A 17,476-nucleotide genomic window follows, 5' to 3' on the forward strand; every position below is an offset into this window, starting at 1 on the left:
AAATGGAGGCATAAATTTTAATATAGGAATATGAAATTATGTCTGGATTCAGCTGATGAGTTGCCAACTTATGATTCCCAACCTTTGGGTATTACAGAGAGACTGTCCCCTTTCAACATTGGGGCCCTCTGTACAATTTATTTGCTTCATTAATTATTTTATATACACCCAACTAAAAACATCTCATTTTAACCCACTGCTAATGGCATCAGACTTGTTAAGGATATACCACTATTCAATAAAGACATTTAGATATAAAAACACTTCTGCTTTTATTTGCCTGTTAACACCCATTCCTTAGGTACCAACAGGAAGAGTTCATCATTACGCCAACTCTTCTCAAATAACATTTGGCAGTGTAAGTGTTGAATTCTCTTTATCGGAAGCAAAAAAGTCAAGAAAAAACACTTAAAATTCTTCCAGCTTTGATGTACATTAAAAATATGCGCCAATCAAGTATAAAAGAAGTGGTTGGAATGCCCATTTAACTCTTATTTAAAAGTATATTACAGTGTCCTAGGAAGTATTCGCTGATTGCTTATTGAAAGAGAAAATATATATTGGACTTAGTTGCAGGTATACTGTACATTATGGGGATGGAAGAGATAAGATCAGATTATTGCAGCTGGCTAAAAACAAATGCGCCATGGCGGAGTAAAATATTTGTAGTGAAATATTTATATCGACTGGATAAAGGTGCTTTTTTGTTGACACAGCCAGCCAGAACTGAATTTCACTCCAAAGGGAAGTAAAATTAGGGTTGGTGGTTCATATTTCCATTTCCTCTTGGTTTGACACTGCTTCTAGGTGGGGCCGGACCAATGAGGGAGACATCAGTGCCCTAATGGTGTGCAAGAGGGAGTTACTCTGAGGGCTCCACAGGACAACTTCGGTACAAGGATTCCTGTGAAAATTAGGGAAGCTGATTAATTGTTCAATCCATTTTCCTTATTATATCTTCCTGCAAGTAGTCTTTGACATACAACATACGGTCGCAAGTGGTGATACCTCTCAAGCAAGGTCGCCTTGCTTAAGAAATTCCCACCCCACCGGTCATTAAGCAAGGACTGCCTGTACTTCATTAATACTCACAGAGAAAGAAACATTTCTTCAGGGGCGACACTGCTTCCTTCAAGTCCTAACATGAAGGAAGACAGCACCAGCATAGGGCAGTCTCCCATCATGAATTCACCATCTACCATGACTGTAGTCAGCTCTTCCTCTGTAAAGTTGGTTTCTTCACTTGCTCCATCTTGAGACAGCCTGAGATGTAGAAGGCCTTATGTGAGGAAGTCATAATACTCTACTTCCCTGAACCCACTTTTGTTAAAACCACAAAGCCGCTATGCTTTCTGGTACCTCTGTTGTAGCTCTTTCAACTGCGTGTATGCCTGCTGCCATCTGGGGTTTTCACAGTGCACAGGGAAGCCATTAGAACTGTAGATGTGGTCATTGTCCAGGCTAAGGGAGTTAAAACGGGCAGCCATCTTCTCCTCTGAGAGAAAATGTTTAGAACTGGGTTCCCTGTTGAGGTGCAGAAAGCAGTGAAAATTCACTCCCCCAAGGAGTGCCGAGCTCACCACCTTCTGGAAGGTGGCACTTCATTAGAAACATTTTGGAAGTTTTCTGCAAACAGGAGGACCTCCAAAATACAAGGTGGTCCTTTATACAGTGTTTCTCATCACTTATGTTGCTGAATGTCTACACTATGATAGCATGAGAAGGTTCCAGAACGCAACGTGAAGGGGCAAGCTTAACTGACAGCTTGGTTTGCTGGGTTACTACTTAGTCTTGTAAACCATATAGTGACTTAACATCTACCTCTGAACAAAAACTTACATTTTGCCAGACTAAGCCATCAAGTGCCATCTGTATACCCAACAATATGGAATACAAAAGTGAATTGGGGCATTTATTTTGTCAATGCCTTCTTAGCTGTAGCTGTCATTTTCCTCCACACTTACTGATCTTGGCTTTCCAGATGTCGCTTGAAAGCAAGGGATACTGATCGGTACCTAAAAAAAGAAATTAGACTTGCATTAAGGAGCTAAACATCATTCTTGATTCTTTTTTGCACCAGCAACATACCCTTAAAATAAAATACTAATAACACTTAGACTTATATACCATTCCATAGCACTTTACAGCACTCTCTGAGCAGTTTACAGTGTCAGCATATTGCCCCCAAAAATCTGGGTCCTCATTTCAGACCTCAGAAGGATGGAAGGCTGAATCAACCTCAAGCTGGTCAGAATCAAACTCCTGGCTGTAGGCAGTCAGCTTGCAATACTGCATTCTAACCACTATGCCACCAGAGCTCATAAAATGTCTAACGGCTCCTTACTGCCTTTGAAAATCCAAAACCTTCCTTTTGATATCACTTTTATAGTACTTTTATGTCAAATCCCAAGGTGTAGTCCATTCCCAAGGCCTTCACAGCTTAGGTACAGAATTTTTGAAATATTTCCCAATCTGTTTATTGCAGTTAATTTCAGCAGCAGACAAAACCCCTGCCCAAGCTTTTATCTTTTATGGTTTAACTGTTGGATGCTACTCAGTAAATAATTTTACAGTCTAAGCTGTGCTTTCTAAATGTTTTTGTATAGAAGGCAGGTTATATGCCACCACGTTGGTAACGACTCTTTGTAAACAAATAGATTTTCTCTAAAAGTAATGCATAGGTAAAGGTTCCCCCGCACATGCGTGCTAGTCGTTTCCGACTCTAGGGGCCATTGCTCATCTCCGTTTCAAAGCCGAAGGGCCAGTGCTTGTCCGAGGACGTCTCCGTGGTCATGTTGATTCCCTGTGGAATCAACTTCCCCTTGAGCTCCGGATGGCCCTGGACCTCTGGTCCTTTCGTCGCGGCCTTAAAACATTTCTTTTCCATCAGGCTTGACCTGGACTGACAATAGGGATTTTTAAAAATGTTTTTAATATTTTATCATTGGGGCTTTATTTTTTTTTAACATTTGTATTATTGTCTTTTATTGTTGTTAGCCGACCTGAGACCTTCAGGAGATAGGGCGGCATATAAGTCCCAAAAATAAATAAATAAATAAATGTGGCCGGCATGACTAGACGCCAAAGGCGCACGGAACGCTGTTCCCTTCCCACCGTAGTGGTCCCTATTTTTCTACTTGCATTTTTATGTGCTTTCGAACTGCTAGGTTGGCAGAAGTAATGTATATTAGGGTGCTATTCAAAAATACTATTAAATATCCAAATAAACCTGCTGATACCTGCCTTCTTTGCCTCAGCACCCTTCATCATTTTTCCTTTGAAGCAGAACTGGGCATTTAACGCCCCACTGGGCCATATCCACCCCTTTGGCTGTCCCCATTTGGCTTGCATGAGGTCAATCGGAAATTAGAAATCAAGTGTAAATAAGTGTACAATCCTATTAGTTCAGCCTTCCACAACAATCCGAGTTTCTCATATGGCCCCTTGGGAAAATTGCCTACTCCTGCTTTGAAGAAAGGCTAGTTGAGCCACAGAGCTCGCTCACTCATCTTTTGAGTGCCACAAAATGCCTCTCTAGCAGCTCTCTTAACATCTTTTTAGATGCTGTGTGAATAAATGCTAGATGGATGAGTTCTCCTCTATCTCACACCTAAGCCTAAACAGAATTTTTTCATATTTATCTGAAAGCCTCACAGCACATGATTACCGAGACCCTTGTACACCACTGAAATTCACCAATCTGTGTCTGGGTTTCATCCGTGGAATTGTGCAAGGCACATCACGTTCCCAGCTTGGGATGATGTGGCTACAGCCCATATTCCTCGACAAGACAGAGCAGTGCAAAAAATGCCCAGAAGGAACAGCTAAGGATGACCCTGGGTTTATTGTAGGATTCATCTGTGGAGTAAAACAAAACAAAAAGTTTTTTTAAAAAATTCCCAACAGAGATGTGACCAACTTTCAGGACAATTACAAAGTACAGAAACCTCTAAGATTTAAACTCATTATTGGGCCCCAAAATTCTACCTGAGCATTTATCAGGAACTGAACTGAGCTCTGCTAAAAGTATCTTGACTTTTAAAAAATATTGCTACAGAGCACAAAGAACCATGCAGAATGCTTAGATGCACACTAATTGTAGGTAGTCCTTGACTTATGACCACAATTGAACCCAAAATTTCCATTGCAAAGCAAGACAAGTGAATTGAGTTTCACTTCATTTTATAGCATTTCTTGCCAGTTAAGTGAATCACTGCAATTAAGTTAGTAACATGATTGAATGTTACTGAAGCCATTGAATCTGGCTTCCCCCACTGTTTTTGTCAGGTAACAAAAGGAGATCACATGATCCCAGGACACTGCAATTATCATGTGTTACCAAGCATCTGAATTTTGATCATGTGACCACATGGATGCTGCAACGGCCTTGGGAAAAGCGATGTCATTTTTTCCAGTGCTGTTTAATTCTCAACAAGTGGTTGTAAATCGAGGACTATCTATATAGTAAACGTACATTCTTGGAAAAAAAAATAAAGGGACACATCCCAAAAAATGGGCAAACCCGAAAAGAGGATTAAAAAATCTTTATAATTTTGCTTTACAAAGGAAAATTCAAGAGCAAAACCAAGGAAATTTTATAAAATCACGTATCGTAATAAAAATACCCTAAATCAAATCATTTATTTGCAAAAACTCCATTCAATTAAGAATCAGCTACATCAGGGATTGCAATTTTTTTTTTTTACAAAGCAAATGCCTTGATTTTCAGAGCTCTCAGCAGTTCAACTCCTGAGCAAAATCGCCGCTAAAAAAAACACCCTGTAAATTCTTAGGCAGGGGATCAAGGATTACAAGGCTCACAAGGGATTTCCTTAACCCTCCAGGGTCATCAGGCCCCTTCAGGGTAAGACAAATTCGCTGACTGGACTTCCCTTTGCTGATAAAGCCCAGCTTACATATTGTTGAGGGGGAAAAAGAGTGCTCCCAGCAAGCTTTGCGCCCTTTGGCAGCCATTTTAGGGCGTTCCCGATGCCTTACAGCGCGCAATCAAGAAATTCGAATCCCAGCATGCCTTGCGCTGGCCTAATGGCCCGCCACTAAGCCGGGGTGGCGTGACCATGATCACAGGAAAGGGCGTGGCTCTCTCTGAGGGTGGGGTAGGGTGCCCGGTTGATCCTTTGCACGTGCGCGCTGTGGAGAAGAAACTGAACAACTAGTAACGGTCAGTGCACGCGCACGCTGCCGGGTGGGAGGCGGGGAATGAAAGAGAGGTTAGAGTGCGAACCGGACGGTAGGATGTGCGCATGCTCTATTCCATTGCAAAATTTACCCAAGAAGGAAAACAATTCTTACCGTCCTTCAGATTATTTCTCACTCTGTTCTCACAATGGTTGCACCACAGCCAGACGGGAAAATTAGAAGCGCCACAATCATCACGTGAAGAGAAGTGATGCTTAATGTCAGGAATTGTGGGAAATGTAGTACTGTAGGCTTAAACGAGGAATCCCGTTACACTTTGAGTTTGGGGTTCGGGTCTCTCTATCTTCGTTTAACCATGGAGATGTTGAATTGATGACTCGCGCCCCCTACCGTCTGCTTTTTCCATTTCGAAAATGATTGGACTCATCAATTGATAATTGAGAAAGAAAAAACTGCTTTTATTTCTTTGATACCGAAGGAAGATTAGGATGTCACTCAAGCAAAAAATTATAGACCAATATCACTTTTGAACACGGACTACAAGCTATTTGTTAAGGTTTTAATTAACAGATTAATATGGGACTAAAAAGTTTCATTTAGTATTTGAATAAGTATTGATGTGATATTTACATTTCTTGTAGTTATTTTATAAGAGTTAAAGTGTGATAGATTTAATAGTTTATTGCTGTTTGTATATAGTAGATTATGATTGTTTCTACTTTTATATCTTGTATTGAGCTCTGGGAATCATTTAGCATTTGAATAAGTACTGGTGTGATATTTATATTGCTTGTAGTCATCTTATAAGAGTTAAAGTGCGATAGATTTAATAGTTTATTGTTGTTTGCATACGGTAGATTATGATTGTTTTTACTTTTATACCTTGTATTTAGCTCTGGAAAGTCGGGGAGGGGGGGAGGGGGAGGGAGGGAGGAGTCGGGGAGGGTTGGGAAGAGGGGAGGGGGTTGGGAGGGGTTTTGTTTTGTTTTGTTATAAATAAAATGTACTGTAAAACTTTTTAATAAAAAAAAAGAAAATGATTGGACTCGAACCAGTGGTTTAATCGGACTCGCTGGTGTAGATGGGAGTTGTAGTTCAGCATAGGTGAAAGTTGATTGATTAAATAGATTAAAATGCAAGGCACATTTTCCGCCATTTGAGTTCTAAATTTAGGCCGTGAAGGAAAATGAGAGACCTTAGTTAGTTGTTTTGTTGGCTGCATTGTTCTCTGGTGAGCCAAACCAAAACACTGTGTTTGCAAATCATTTAACCAAAGCCTCTTTGGTGAGTGAGAAGGCAACTTTCTTAATGAGTCCTTCTTCCATCTTAAGCAATTATGTAGTTCACAGAATTATCCTCTTTAGAGTCTTTTCTCCAAGATGGGATAGATAGGAGTTGTAGTTCAGCATAGATGAAAGTTGATTGATAGATTAAAATGCAAAGCATGTTTCCCCCCACCATTTGAGCTCTAAATTTGGGCCGGGAAGGAAATTTGGAAAGGAGCAACTAAATTAGCAATTTAGTATGTGCTGTGCTTTAAGCCGGCAAACCATGGCAACTTTTAAGATATGTGGACTTCAACTCCCAGAATTCCCCAGCCACCATGCTAGCTGGAGACTTCTGGGAGTTGAAATCTACACAGCATAAAATTGTCAAGGTTGAGAAATACTGCTCTGAGCAGTTCATTTTCGTTGCAGTGTGGTTTCTATTTTATCCAGTTAATAATTATTTTAATTAGATTTTTTTTTGAGAATTCAATATAAATATATCCAACCTTTTGGGGATAAAATCAAATGTGTGGTGACAAAACATACTCCTTGCAACAAAATCAGAAGCAAATGGCAATTAAGCAGACATGGCAACAAAGTAAATAATGAAATCAGGACAGAATGAAACTCAGTTGCTGCTTATTGATCACACCAGCTTGCGTTGAATCCAATTTGTTTCCAATGAAATTGAATATACTGCATTGGTCAGTGTTGGCATGCAGAATAATGTAGTATTAAAGTGGAGACTGCTGCCAGTCTATCTTCTGCAGTCATCCCAAGAGGATTTGCTGAAACTACAAGTAGTCCTTGAGTTACGACCTTAATGGAGCCTGCCCATTACAGTTGTAAGTCTTAATGGTTGATTTTATAATGTTTATTTATTTTATGTGGTGATTGTTAAGTGAACCATTGGTTTGGATTGCTGCTTTGCTGAAAACTGAAAGTAACTGATTTTCAGCAAAACATCATAAAATACAGTCATGTGACTGTGGGACGCTGCAAAATGGCCATACATGAAGCCATGTTGCCGAGTGCCTAAAGCAGGGGTGTCAAACGTGCGACATCACATGACGTATCACGACTTTTTTCCCATTGCCAGCAATGGGGTGGGCCCGGTTTCGTCGTGACACATCCTGCCCACGGGCTGGCAGTTTGACAGCCCTGGCCTAAGGTGCAGTCATATGATCGCGAGGAGGTGACTGTCAGGACTTCAGATCTGTGTCGTAAGTTCTCTTTTTTGGGTTGGGTTGTAACTTCAAATATCGCTAAAGTCATAAGCTGAGGACTACAGCTACAAGGGTGCTAGGGAAGGCTTCTGCCTTTCTACTTTATCTCCATGTCAGGAAATTGTGAATTTATTACAGATTTCCTCTGATGGTGTTTTTTTTTAGCTTACTTCATTGTGGATATACTGAAACTAAAGTTGATTTTTGTAATTGTTGCATCTCATTCCATTCCTCCAAAGCTTTCCCAGTCTATAGAAGCCCATCGACTTCTTTCTTTAGAGTATGGCATATCATATGTGGACTAGCAATATAAATTAACATTTTAACCAGATTAGTAGAACCCAATAAAATATAAGTGTCAAAAAGAACTATGTTCAAATATGTCGAGGCCAGGGGTAGGCAACCTTGGCTCTTTTATGACTTGTGGACTTCAACTCCCAGAATTCCTCAGCCAGCAAAACAAAGCTGGCTGAGGAATTCTGGGAGTTGAAGTCCACAATTCATAAAAGAGCCAAGGTTGCCTACCCCTGGTCTAGGCCATCTAACCGTTGAAGCGCAGCATTGTTTATATTTAAAAAAATCAGATACTGGTCCCGGTATATGCTCTCAGCTAGTCGTTCATGATTTCTTTGGGATTTCACTGAGGCACAGGGAAGCAAGCATCCTAGGTGTAGGATGGAAATGTGATTGCATGATGAAAGGCAGTTCATACGCATACACGTGCATGAGTGTGGGTTGGACAACTTGAACAAGTGCAAGAACACCATCGCTTCTACTCATGAGTCTTCGCTGAAATTATCCTTTGGAATAAATGTGGGAAGTGAATTTTGTCATCGCAGTGAAGGAAAATTGTTAAGGAAAAATGCAGGGCAATTTTTTGTTTTTTTTTTAACAGTTCTGTGTGCTAGTCTCAAAAGAATCAGAGTTAGACCACCTGTTGTGGGTAGGAGCCTAAGAGTATTTCTGTGCCAAGAGAAGCTAGTTGCTTCTTAAGAAACCCACAAGGAACATCTCTGGATGCAGCCTAAGTGAATCTCTGCTTTTATCAACACCATTCTTTTGGAATTCGCCTTCTCTTTTGCTAGATGGATATTCAACGATCTCTTGAGCTCTTGCACATGACCATATACACTCAGAGCATCTCACCTTGTGGCAAATATTTAGCAGCCGGAAACAACTATGGAGAAATTGCCATATTCAGGTATTTTGATGTGGCTTATCACTGGATATGCTTTTCTTTCATTGTTTTTTTTTAAAGCGAACCATCCTTGGGTTAACCTGCACTGTGTTTTTTTTTTCCTGGATAGCCTGTCAGCAGCATTAAGTTCAGAAGCCAAAGAGGAGAGCAAGAAGCCGCTGGTGTCCTTTGCAGGTTGGTGACGGTGGTCTGGCTAGCAGAGAAAAGCTAGGGGTGCCTTAGCTTTGCCTGTAGCAAAGTTTCTGAATCTTGGCAGTTTTAAGATGTGTGGACTTCAACAGAAGCATTAGCCTATAATGCCTGGCTTGTTCTTTTTTATATACAAGTTTTATTGATTTTTTTTTAATATTTACATATACATGTATTTGTGAAACAATATGGTGGTTGGGTAGTTAAAATAAGAAATGACCAGTTGTAAATAGTTCAGGTTGCATCAACAGAGATGCCCTCTCTGATTCCCTTAGTTATTACGTAGTCAAAATAGGCAAGTTAATACATTTTTAGTTGTAACCTAGTCAGTTAATAAAGTTTAAAATATATTTTCACTAATACATATCAGTATCCTGTTTTTAAATTTTATCTAATTGCAATAGAATATTCTAGAGTAGCCTATAGAACATAGAAGAAAGCTTGATTTTTGGGTAGCCCATAATTCCCTATTTCAATAAAGAATAATTCTCTTGTCTACAAAACTTACATGGTTCATTACAAAACATTCTTATGTTTTACCATTAAAGTCTAGTTTTCATCTTAACACATCACCAGTTATTAGAAATATATTTTTTTGTCTTAACCGTTCAACAGTTATTAAAATACTATCTTTTATATATAAAATTCTAGATTCTGTACTATAGTTCAAAAGTAAGCGCTGACATATTCTATAAGTCATCTTGACCGTACATCCATTTTTAAAATACTATCTTTTGATGCGTCATTCCAAGTTCTATAACATAGTTCAGAGTTATATTCTAAAAGCTTACTTTTGTTTTCCTTTACAAACCTAAAAGCTAAATGTAAAATCAGTTATATTTTTTTAGAGATTCCCCTTAATCCATTGAAAGATGTTTTTGCAGTCTTATCTTTAGGAATCCCCAAAAAAGAAACGCGTTCAGTTTTTTAAAATCTAACCTGGCTTGTTCTTCTGTGCTGAAAGTTAGGGCTGCGTGTCGTCAGCAGGCAGCATGGTTGGGCCATCTGCCTCTGTCTAACCCGGAAGGAGTTCTTCATTTGGCATCAATGTGGTTGGGTTTCTTTGGTTCAGCTGAGGATTCCCCAGAAGGCATCGCCCTCCTGAGGCCAGTTCCCTCTTAAAACACCCTCCTTCTTTCCATAGCCCACAGCGGAGCTATCTATGCCATGGTGTCCACCGATCGGCAGCTGTTGAGTGCTGGCAATGGAGAGGTCAAAGCCTGGAACTGGAGCGAGATTGTGAAAAAAGTAGGAGTTGGGTTGCTGTCCTCCCCCTTCCTTCCTTCCTAGCCTGGCTGTAGTTTTATGACTTCTGTTATTCTTAAGATGCCTTTCCTTGCCTCCCGTTATAGAGTTGCAAAGAGGCTTGGAGTAGGAGGCCACCTTACGGGTAAAGCCTAGTTTTGCTGTTTCCTTTTTTTTTTTTGGCTATTATTTTTTTTCCCTGTCGAGATTGAAGGTTTGCCTTGCCTTTCCTCTTTAGAAGTAGACTTGAAGTGCCAGAAATCAACAGCCTTCAACTGAACCTGAAGGTATGGCCCAGTGATGGCGGACTCTTTAGAGACCGAGTGCCCAAAGTGCAACCCCAAACCCGCTTATGTATCGTTTGGGGGCTGGGTGGGTGTGGCCGATTGGGTGGGTGTGGCCAATTGGGTGGGCATGGCCCATTGGGTGGGCGTGGCTGCGGTGGTAACGGCAGACTGGGTATGACTAAAAAAGTTCAAGCTATCAATTCCGACTTTGCAAGATCTTTTTTTTCCCCACGAGAAGTTGAAAAGTTGAAATTGATTGATTGATTGAACCTTTTTTTGTTTTTTTTGCACACGGCGGCAGAGGCCTAAAGCGAAAAGGTTTTATAAAACCCAGCTGAAGGCCTAGGACTGGGGCGACGGCGCGCGTGGCCACAGAGAGGGCTCTGCGTGCCATCTGTGGCACACGTGCCATAGGTTCGCCACCACGGGTATGGCCACTGGGCTGTCTTGAGATGGGTCAGTACCGCTCAGGAGGCTTCATCATGCCACATTCTCTCCTTTCTCCCCCACCTCTTCCAGGATAATACTCTTCTGATGGCTGGAGGTGACTGTGTCATTCACATGATGGACTTGGAGACTGGAGCCTTTACTGTGAGTCCCCCAGGTGTGGGGAAATAAACCAAAAAGATTTCATGGACCTTTCAGCCTTACTGATTTTCTCATTCGGTGTTCTCAAATTGTTAAGATCTGGATAAATGTTGATCATTTAACCAGCAGGTCATGTCAAGAGCAAAAGATCAGGTCCATGTATGAAGCTCCAATTAAACTGGTTTATTCCTAATCTTTCTCTGCAGAGGAATCTCTTTCAACTCACCTTCTTGGAATTAGATAAAGTCAGTGGAATTCAAGGGAAGTTATTTCACTTGTGACTACATAGTGGTTCTAGGTTGAACCCTGTTTTGACTCTGCCCACTCCTTCTACCGAATCGGTACTTTTTTATCCAGATTGAGGGAGGGAGATAGATAGATAGATAGATAGATAGATAGATAGATAGATAGATAGATAGATAGATAGATGTTGTTGTTAGCTGCGAAGTCGTGTCCGACCCATCGCGACCCCATGGACAACGTTCCTCCAGGCCTTCCTGTCCTCTACCATCTTCTGGAGTCCATTTAGGCTCACACCTACTGCTTCAGTGACTCCATCCAGCCACCTCATTCTCTGTCGTAGCTAGATAGATAGAGCATTAAAAACACGCACTAAATAAATGTTGATTACCAATCTTAATGCATCTATTTTGAGTACTCCGCCTTTTGCATTTGCCCATGTTTTTACTTTCTAAACTTCCAGGGTGATACCAGGGAGCTTTTTTCATCATATCACTTTCAGTGCTGTTGCTGAGAATCCAGAAGTTGAATTTGATAGATCTGAAAGTGTTTTCAGCTTTCTTCTGTAAAGTCGGGTGAAACATGGTTATGGGTTTTACCGTTCCCTCATCAACACACATAATCGTTGCTGCCTGTACTATCTCAGGTCTGAAACCTGCCTTGAGCAGGTCTAGATAATCCTTCCATGGTCCTCTGAAGATGTAGTCTGATCGCTTCTTAACAACCTTGTCCAGGAAGGGAAGGTCGGAGACTGCACAAAAACTATTCAAAAACATTGGCTCCAGCAACGGCTTCTGGAAGAGAAAGGTTATCACCGCCTCTCGTATTCACCACGGCTTGGATTTAATGGAACAGATAGCTTAACTGCCTTCAATATCCTGTTTATTCTTCAGCCTAATGACCTTCCGCAGGAGAATTGCAGGATTCTCTCAGAATTCATTGGGAGAGATGTTTGGGGGATTTGGGGAATAGTATAGATCAGTATGAAGGGACGCGGTGGCTCAGTGGGTTAGGACGCTGAGCTTGTCGATCGGAAGGTCGGCAGTTTGGCGGGTCGAATCCCGAGTGCCGCGTAGCAGAGTGAGCGCCTGTTACTCGTCCCAGCTTCTGCCAACCTAGCAGTTCGAAAGCACGTAAAAATGCAAGTAGAAAAATAGGGACCACTACGGTGGGAAGGTAACAGCGTTCCGTGCGCCTTTGGCGTCTAGTCATGCCGGCCACATGACCACGGAGACGTCCTTGGACAAGCGCTGGCTCTTCGGCTTTGAAACGGAGATGAGCACCGGCCCCTAGAGTCGGAAACGACTAGCACGCATGTGCGGGGGAACCTTTACCTTTACCTTTTTATAGATCAGTATAGATCAGAGGCATATTCTCTTTTGTTAGGGTTGAATAGCAACTCTGGTGTCCTCTCTCTCTCTCTCACTGTTAACCAAAGTTGGAAAGCTGATCTGCATGGACCATTATTGGAACACCAACATAGGTAGTCCGAAAAGGTGCTTTTTCACGAGGCAGCTGGACTTCCTTGTTTTTCTTTGAAGACGTTTCGCTCCTCATCCAAGACGTTTCCGTTCTGATTGGAGGTGGGGAATGGAAGTCAGAGCTGAAGAACCTTCTTGGATGAGAAGCGAAACGTCTTCAAAGAAAAACAAGCAAGTCCAGTTCCCTCGTGAAAAAGCACCTTTTGGGACAACCATGACCTGAATGACTGAGAATCTCCATAGATACCTATATAGGTAGACCTGAAGTCACTTTACCTTGTCTGTCCCTTCCTCCTCCTCTCAGCGTGAATTTCAGGGCCACACTGATTATATCCACTGTTTGGCCCTTCGGGAGCAGCTCCGAGAATGTCTATCAGGAAGTGAAGATGGCACCGTACGTCTTTGGGGTAGGTGTCTCCTATGTCAGACTCTCTCTTCCTTTCATATGTGTCCCCATGTCTTTATAAAAGATCCTAACGGTCTTTTAGACCAGGGGTGGGCAACTCCTCCCTGCTGACTCAGGAATTCTGGGAGTTGAAGTCTACATACAGGTCATAAAGTTGCCATAGTCGCCCAACCCTGCTTTGGACAAATGCAGTGTCCTCTGGATATGTTAACTTCAATTCCCAGAATTCTCAGCAGAGGCCATACCGGCTAGGGAATTCTGGGACTACCTCCACAAATGTGACAGGCCGTACTACAGGAGCATAATACATATGCCTTACATTAAAGTCATCAACAGTCCACTTACCTCTAGAAGCACGGTGACTCAGTGTCTTAAAAGATGCCGGAGAAGATCTGTGCTCTGAAAGTTCGAGTTCTACCACTGTGTGACGGAGTGAGCTCCTGTCACTTGCCCCAGCTCCTACCAACCTAGTGGTTCAAAAGCATGCAAGTGCACATAGCTAAATAAGTACTTTGGTGGGAAGGTAACAATGTTCCGTGTTTTGCTGCACGCTCTGCGCTGTGGGGTGATGTCATGCTGGCCACATGATTACAGCGTTGGCTCAGTGGCCTAGAAATGGAGGTGGGCACTGTCTCCTAAAGTTGGCTCTGACTAGTTGAGTAAAACCTACGGGGAACTCCTTTTCTGACTTATTTCACGTTGCATGATTAGTAGCCGGCTCCTGGGATTTCTGTCTGTACATGTCAGGGATAGATTTGAGACTTCTGCTTATAGGGTTTGTGCTTTATCACTCAGCTGCATTCCTTCCCTTCCCCTCTAAAGCAAACTTGTATCTGGGCCCTGTCAGGGCAGAACTTCATCTATGTTGGCCCTACTGTTGTGGAACAGGCTCTCTATGCAAAGCTACCAGCATTCTGGTTTGAGCCGAATGCAAAATGATAAGGCTTCCTTGGGTGATTGTAAATCCAGATGTTTCTGAACCACAACTCCCAGGAATCCTTTTCACTGTGAATTGTATTGGCTTGATCCTGATGCGAGCTTAAGCAGAATTTGAAGAGTTGTACGTTTCTAGTCTATTTGGCGTTGTTTTTGTTTCTGCCCCTAATTTGCTGCCTTCCAGACGCAAGGAGAATGAATGCTGGGCAGCTCAACACATCTGAAGGATGCTGTTTTGATTTTAAATCAGTAAGAAAATGCTGTTTTAAGGACAATCTCTTTTTTTTCCCCCTTTTAACCTGTTTTTCAGATTTACGTACAGGAGGTCAAGTCCAATCAATTGAAGTCCACAAATATGAGGTATTTTCATCTTAACCTGAATTTTGAATTGTAAGCCTTGCAGAGTCATTGATTGAGATGGGTGGCTATAGAAATTGAATGAATGAATGAATGAGCGAATCTTCTTTCTCCAAAACTCAGAATGCATAATAATTCTGTGCTCCTTATCCTTTTTTCTAGATTTGCCCATAGATATTTTTTTTAATTTTTTTTAAAATTCCATTTATATCCTGCCCTTCTCCGAAGACTCAGGGCGGCTTACAAGCTTAGCATTTTTGTTAAAAAAAATTAGGAATTTAAGTCTTATTGATTTCAGTGAGCCTGTTGTAGTGGGGACTAATCCAAAGATCAGTTTTTTAATACTGGGAGTCTAACTACTCCTTAACTCAGCAGTTTTCCTCTAAAAACTGTCCTTAATTCTTTTAGGAATGCAGCCGCCCGCAGAATGGGAAGTGGATCAGTTGTTTGGCGACTGACTCGGACTGGATGGTGAGTCTCTGGGCAACTTGCATTTCCGGAGATGGAGCAGACAAGGGCATTCCAGTTGTTTGCATCATTAATGGGGCTTTCATGATTCCTGGGTTAGCTCTCTTCATACCATTAGCTCATCTGCATACTATTCAAAAGAGACAGTCAAAAAGTTCAAGAGGAAACAGAAAGACCAGAACCACCTCCTTGCCAGCAATCAACACCCAGATAAGCAGAGAATAATACCAGGATTAATACTAGGTAGGCTAACAAGCAGGAAACAAGTTACTCTAATCAAGGAACTAGCAAACAAACAGCCTGATCAAGGAGCCACTGAGAATACTCCCACCAACACTGACAGGGCAAGCCACAGATTTATTTATTTCCACTATTAAATTCCTACGTAGCCCATCTCCCCTACAAGGTGACTCTTAAATAAATAGAGAGGAAACCCCACTCCCTTTCTAGCACTGATGATGCTACCTAGCTGGGTAATGAAACGTCTGCCAGAAAACAACCAAGTTCAGAGAGCACCAAGGGCCCCATGGCTCTTCCTTTTGGAGCCCCCGATCTCCAATTTATTCTGAAGTGGGTGATTGATTTATAGATTGAGAGTTCAAACTTGTAGAGAGCACCGGGTTGTGGAACGAAAAATCTGAAACATACTTTTTAAAAAAAAATGTCACAGGTGTGTGGCGGGGGCCCAGCGCTCACTCTTTGGCACCTACGTTCAGTGACACCCACCACTGTATTTCCCTTGCCTCAATGCCAGCAACAAGCCATGTTCTACCAAGATCTGGTAAGTCTTACATCCTTGAATTTTAGGTCCTGCACAATTGCCCCACGATGTATTTTGACATCCTTGCTTTTTCTTAATGGCGGCTGTCGCTTTGCTGCCTTTGCCTCTTTATTTAACTACTGTTAATATTCTCATTCTTCCGTCCCCTTTCCTCATCTTTCACAGATTCTCTCTGCTGGCCACAGCCCAACCATTAACCATTTACAGATCAGCGGAGAAGTGAAGGCCCAAATCCCTTGCATCCCACGTTGCGTTCATTCCATTTCCATCAACGAACACTCTGCAGAGCATAAGGTACCTCCACGTTTGGGAGCAGAACGAGGGATAGTAGATGTTGCGGCTGTAAAATTGGACGAATGGGGTGGAGCTCAAATTGGCTAGGCGGCGCCTAAAATGCCAATGAGCTCCCCTCCCCCATGGCTTAGGCCCCTTTTGCATAAGGGGCCTAACCTATCTGGGAGAGGAGAAGGTGGTTGCGGGGTTCTCCCCCCCCCAGTTTTTGGGAAGGAGACAGATACTTGGGTCTTTGATTTTGAAGAAACTCAGATCTTGGTAACAACATAGATTCATTAATCATAGTGTTTGTATCTGACATCCTGTCCCATAAAGGCAGAGTCCAATTCGGCTAATAAATACAGTGACAACACCAAAAACAGCAGTTGAACCAGGGTGAGATGAGAAATTTTAGCTATCACTTAATAGCAATAGCACACATAGACCTATATACTGTGCATTTTGAAGCCCTTTCTAAGCGGTTTACAGAGTCAGCCTATTGCCCCCAAGAGTCTGGGTCCTTATTTTACCGAGTTCAGAAGGATGGGCAGCTGAATCAACCTTGAGCCTGTCAGAATCCAGTTGCTGGCAGTTGGCAGAATTAAGCCTCCAATATTGTTTTTTTTTTAACCACTGCATCACCACGGCTCTCTTTAAGAGTCCATCGTATCCTTGGGCAGAACATTGCGCAGTATAGTTGAGTAGAAAATCTTCTGATTTTCCAACAGCTGCTAGGACTCTTTTGGAAATGGTGCCAGCGCCAGTCCAACTACATTTTGAAACAGCAGCGCGCAAACCACGAAGCTGGAGTTGTGGCTAGCTAGTCTGGTTCAGCGCCTCATGTAAACTCATCCCCAAAATGTTTTTTCTCCCCCTTCAGGTACTGACAGCAGCTGGAAGCAGCCACTGCATCGACGTCTTCACCAACTTTGGCTACCGAGCTTTTTCTCTAACTTTTACCTAAGATGCACATAGTGTCCTTTTGTGCAATTTCAAATCTGATATGGTCTAGGGAACATCTCCATTCTAGGGACTTCTCTGATTGCCGAGGAGCCTGCAAAGGTTTGCCTGCAAAGGGGGTCGCGCCCCCCCCCCCAAGTTTGTGAGAGACACTCCAAAAAGAGGCACCTGAAACAGGATTACTTAATATAAAAATGAATGAAAGGAACTGAAACTTGCCTGTGTTTTCAGAAAGCGGACGTCCTAATTCTACTGCGGATCTGCGTGTTTCATCCTAGGACTGGACTGTTGAATCTATTCCTGAAGACATGGAAACTATCCTTCCCCCCCCCCCTTGTTTTTCTCCCCTTAAAAATCAACATGTTTTCATCTCTACTTTCCTTTTTTTATTTTCACAGGTATTTCAACAAGGA

General features: G+C 42.1%; 2 protein-coding genes across 7 annotated transcripts; one reads left to right on the plus strand and one right to left on the minus strand.

Annotated features, from left to right (window-relative positions):
* Positions 1 to 666: 666 nt before the first annotated feature.
* HCFC1R1 (host cell factor C1 regulator 1) lies at positions 667 to 5,441 on the minus strand. Of its 3 annotated transcripts, none has more exons than XR_014494154.1 (6): positions 5,314 to 5,441; positions 3,697 to 3,858; positions 1,965 to 2,015; positions 1,360 to 1,524; positions 1,093 to 1,263; positions 667 to 904 (listed from the first exon to the last, which is right to left on the minus strand). XR_014494154.1 is itself a non-coding variant. In XM_083376881.1 (6 exons), the coding sequence occupies exons 2-6, from the start codon at positions 3,856 to 3,858 to the stop codon at positions 769 to 771; spliced, it is 714 nt and encodes a 237-aa protein (XP_083233007.1). In that variant the 5' UTR covers positions 5,314 to 5,441; the 3' UTR covers positions 667 to 768. The 3 variants fall into 3 exon arrangements, 1 of the variants encoding a protein (XP_083233007.1); XR_014494155.1 differs by having other exon boundaries at positions 1,093 to 1,279; positions 3,668 to 3,858; XM_083376881.1 differs by having other exon boundaries at positions 3,668 to 3,858.
* On the plus strand, positions 5,048 to 17,430 carry THOC6 (THO complex subunit 6). 4 transcript variants are annotated; one of them, XM_083376873.1, is made up of 14 exons: positions 5,136 to 5,182; positions 7,528 to 7,651; positions 8,740 to 8,855; positions 8,962 to 9,026; positions 10,186 to 10,289; positions 10,394 to 10,431; positions 10,525 to 10,573; positions 11,093 to 11,164; positions 13,187 to 13,289; positions 14,535 to 14,584; positions 14,990 to 15,052; positions 15,720 to 15,830; positions 15,996 to 16,124; positions 16,984 to 17,430. In XM_083376873.1, exons 3-14 carry the CDS (start codon positions 8,740 to 8,742, stop codon positions 17,065 to 17,067), a joined length of 984 nt encoding a protein of 327 aa, XP_083232999.1. In that variant the 5' UTR covers positions 5,136 to 5,182; positions 7,528 to 7,651; the 3' UTR covers positions 17,068 to 17,430. The 4 variants fall into 4 exon arrangements, with proteins under 4 accessions (XP_083232998.1, XP_083232999.1, XP_083233001.1 ...); XM_083376875.1 differs by lacking the exon at positions 5,136 to 5,182 and adding an exon at positions 7,084 to 7,273; XM_083376872.1 differs by lacking the exon at positions 7,528 to 7,651 and having other exon boundaries at positions 5,048 to 5,182.
* Positions 17,431 to 17,476: the final 46 nt, after the last annotated feature.

Source organism: Vipera ursinii (genome assembly GCF_947247035.1).
Source record: "Vipera ursinii genome assembly, chromosome: Z".
Classification (NCBI taxonomy): Eukaryota; Metazoa; Chordata; class Lepidosauria; order Squamata; family Viperidae; genus Vipera; species Vipera ursinii.

Excerpts from the sequence above, each read along its gene's own strand:
- HCFC1R1 (XM_083376881.1), bottom strand. The coding sequence starts at position 3,858 with ATGAATCCTACAATAAACCCAGGGTCATCCTTAGCTGTTCCTTCTGGG. Across the intron at positions 2,016-3,667 it reads AGTGGTGTACAAGGGTCTCG|GTACCGATCAGTATCCCTTG; the intron begins GTAATCATGTGC and ends TTCTTTTTTTAG. Across the intron at positions 905-1,092 it reads GAAGAAATGTTTCTTTCTCT|GAATCCTTGTACCGAAGTTG; the intron begins GTGAGTATTAAT and ends TAATTTTCACAG.
- THOC6 (XM_083376872.1), top strand. The coding sequence starts at position 8,740 with ATGGATATTCAACGATCTCTTGAGCTCTTGCACATGACCATATACACT. Across the intron at positions 13,290-14,534 it reads TGGCACCGTACGTCTTTGGG|ATTTACGTACAGGAGGTCAA; the intron begins GTAGGTGTCTCC and ends CCTGTTTTTCAG. Across the intron at positions 14,585-14,989 it reads TTGAAGTCCACAAATATGAG|GAATGCAGCCGCCCGCAGAA; the intron begins GTATTTTCATCT and ends TAATTCTTTTAG.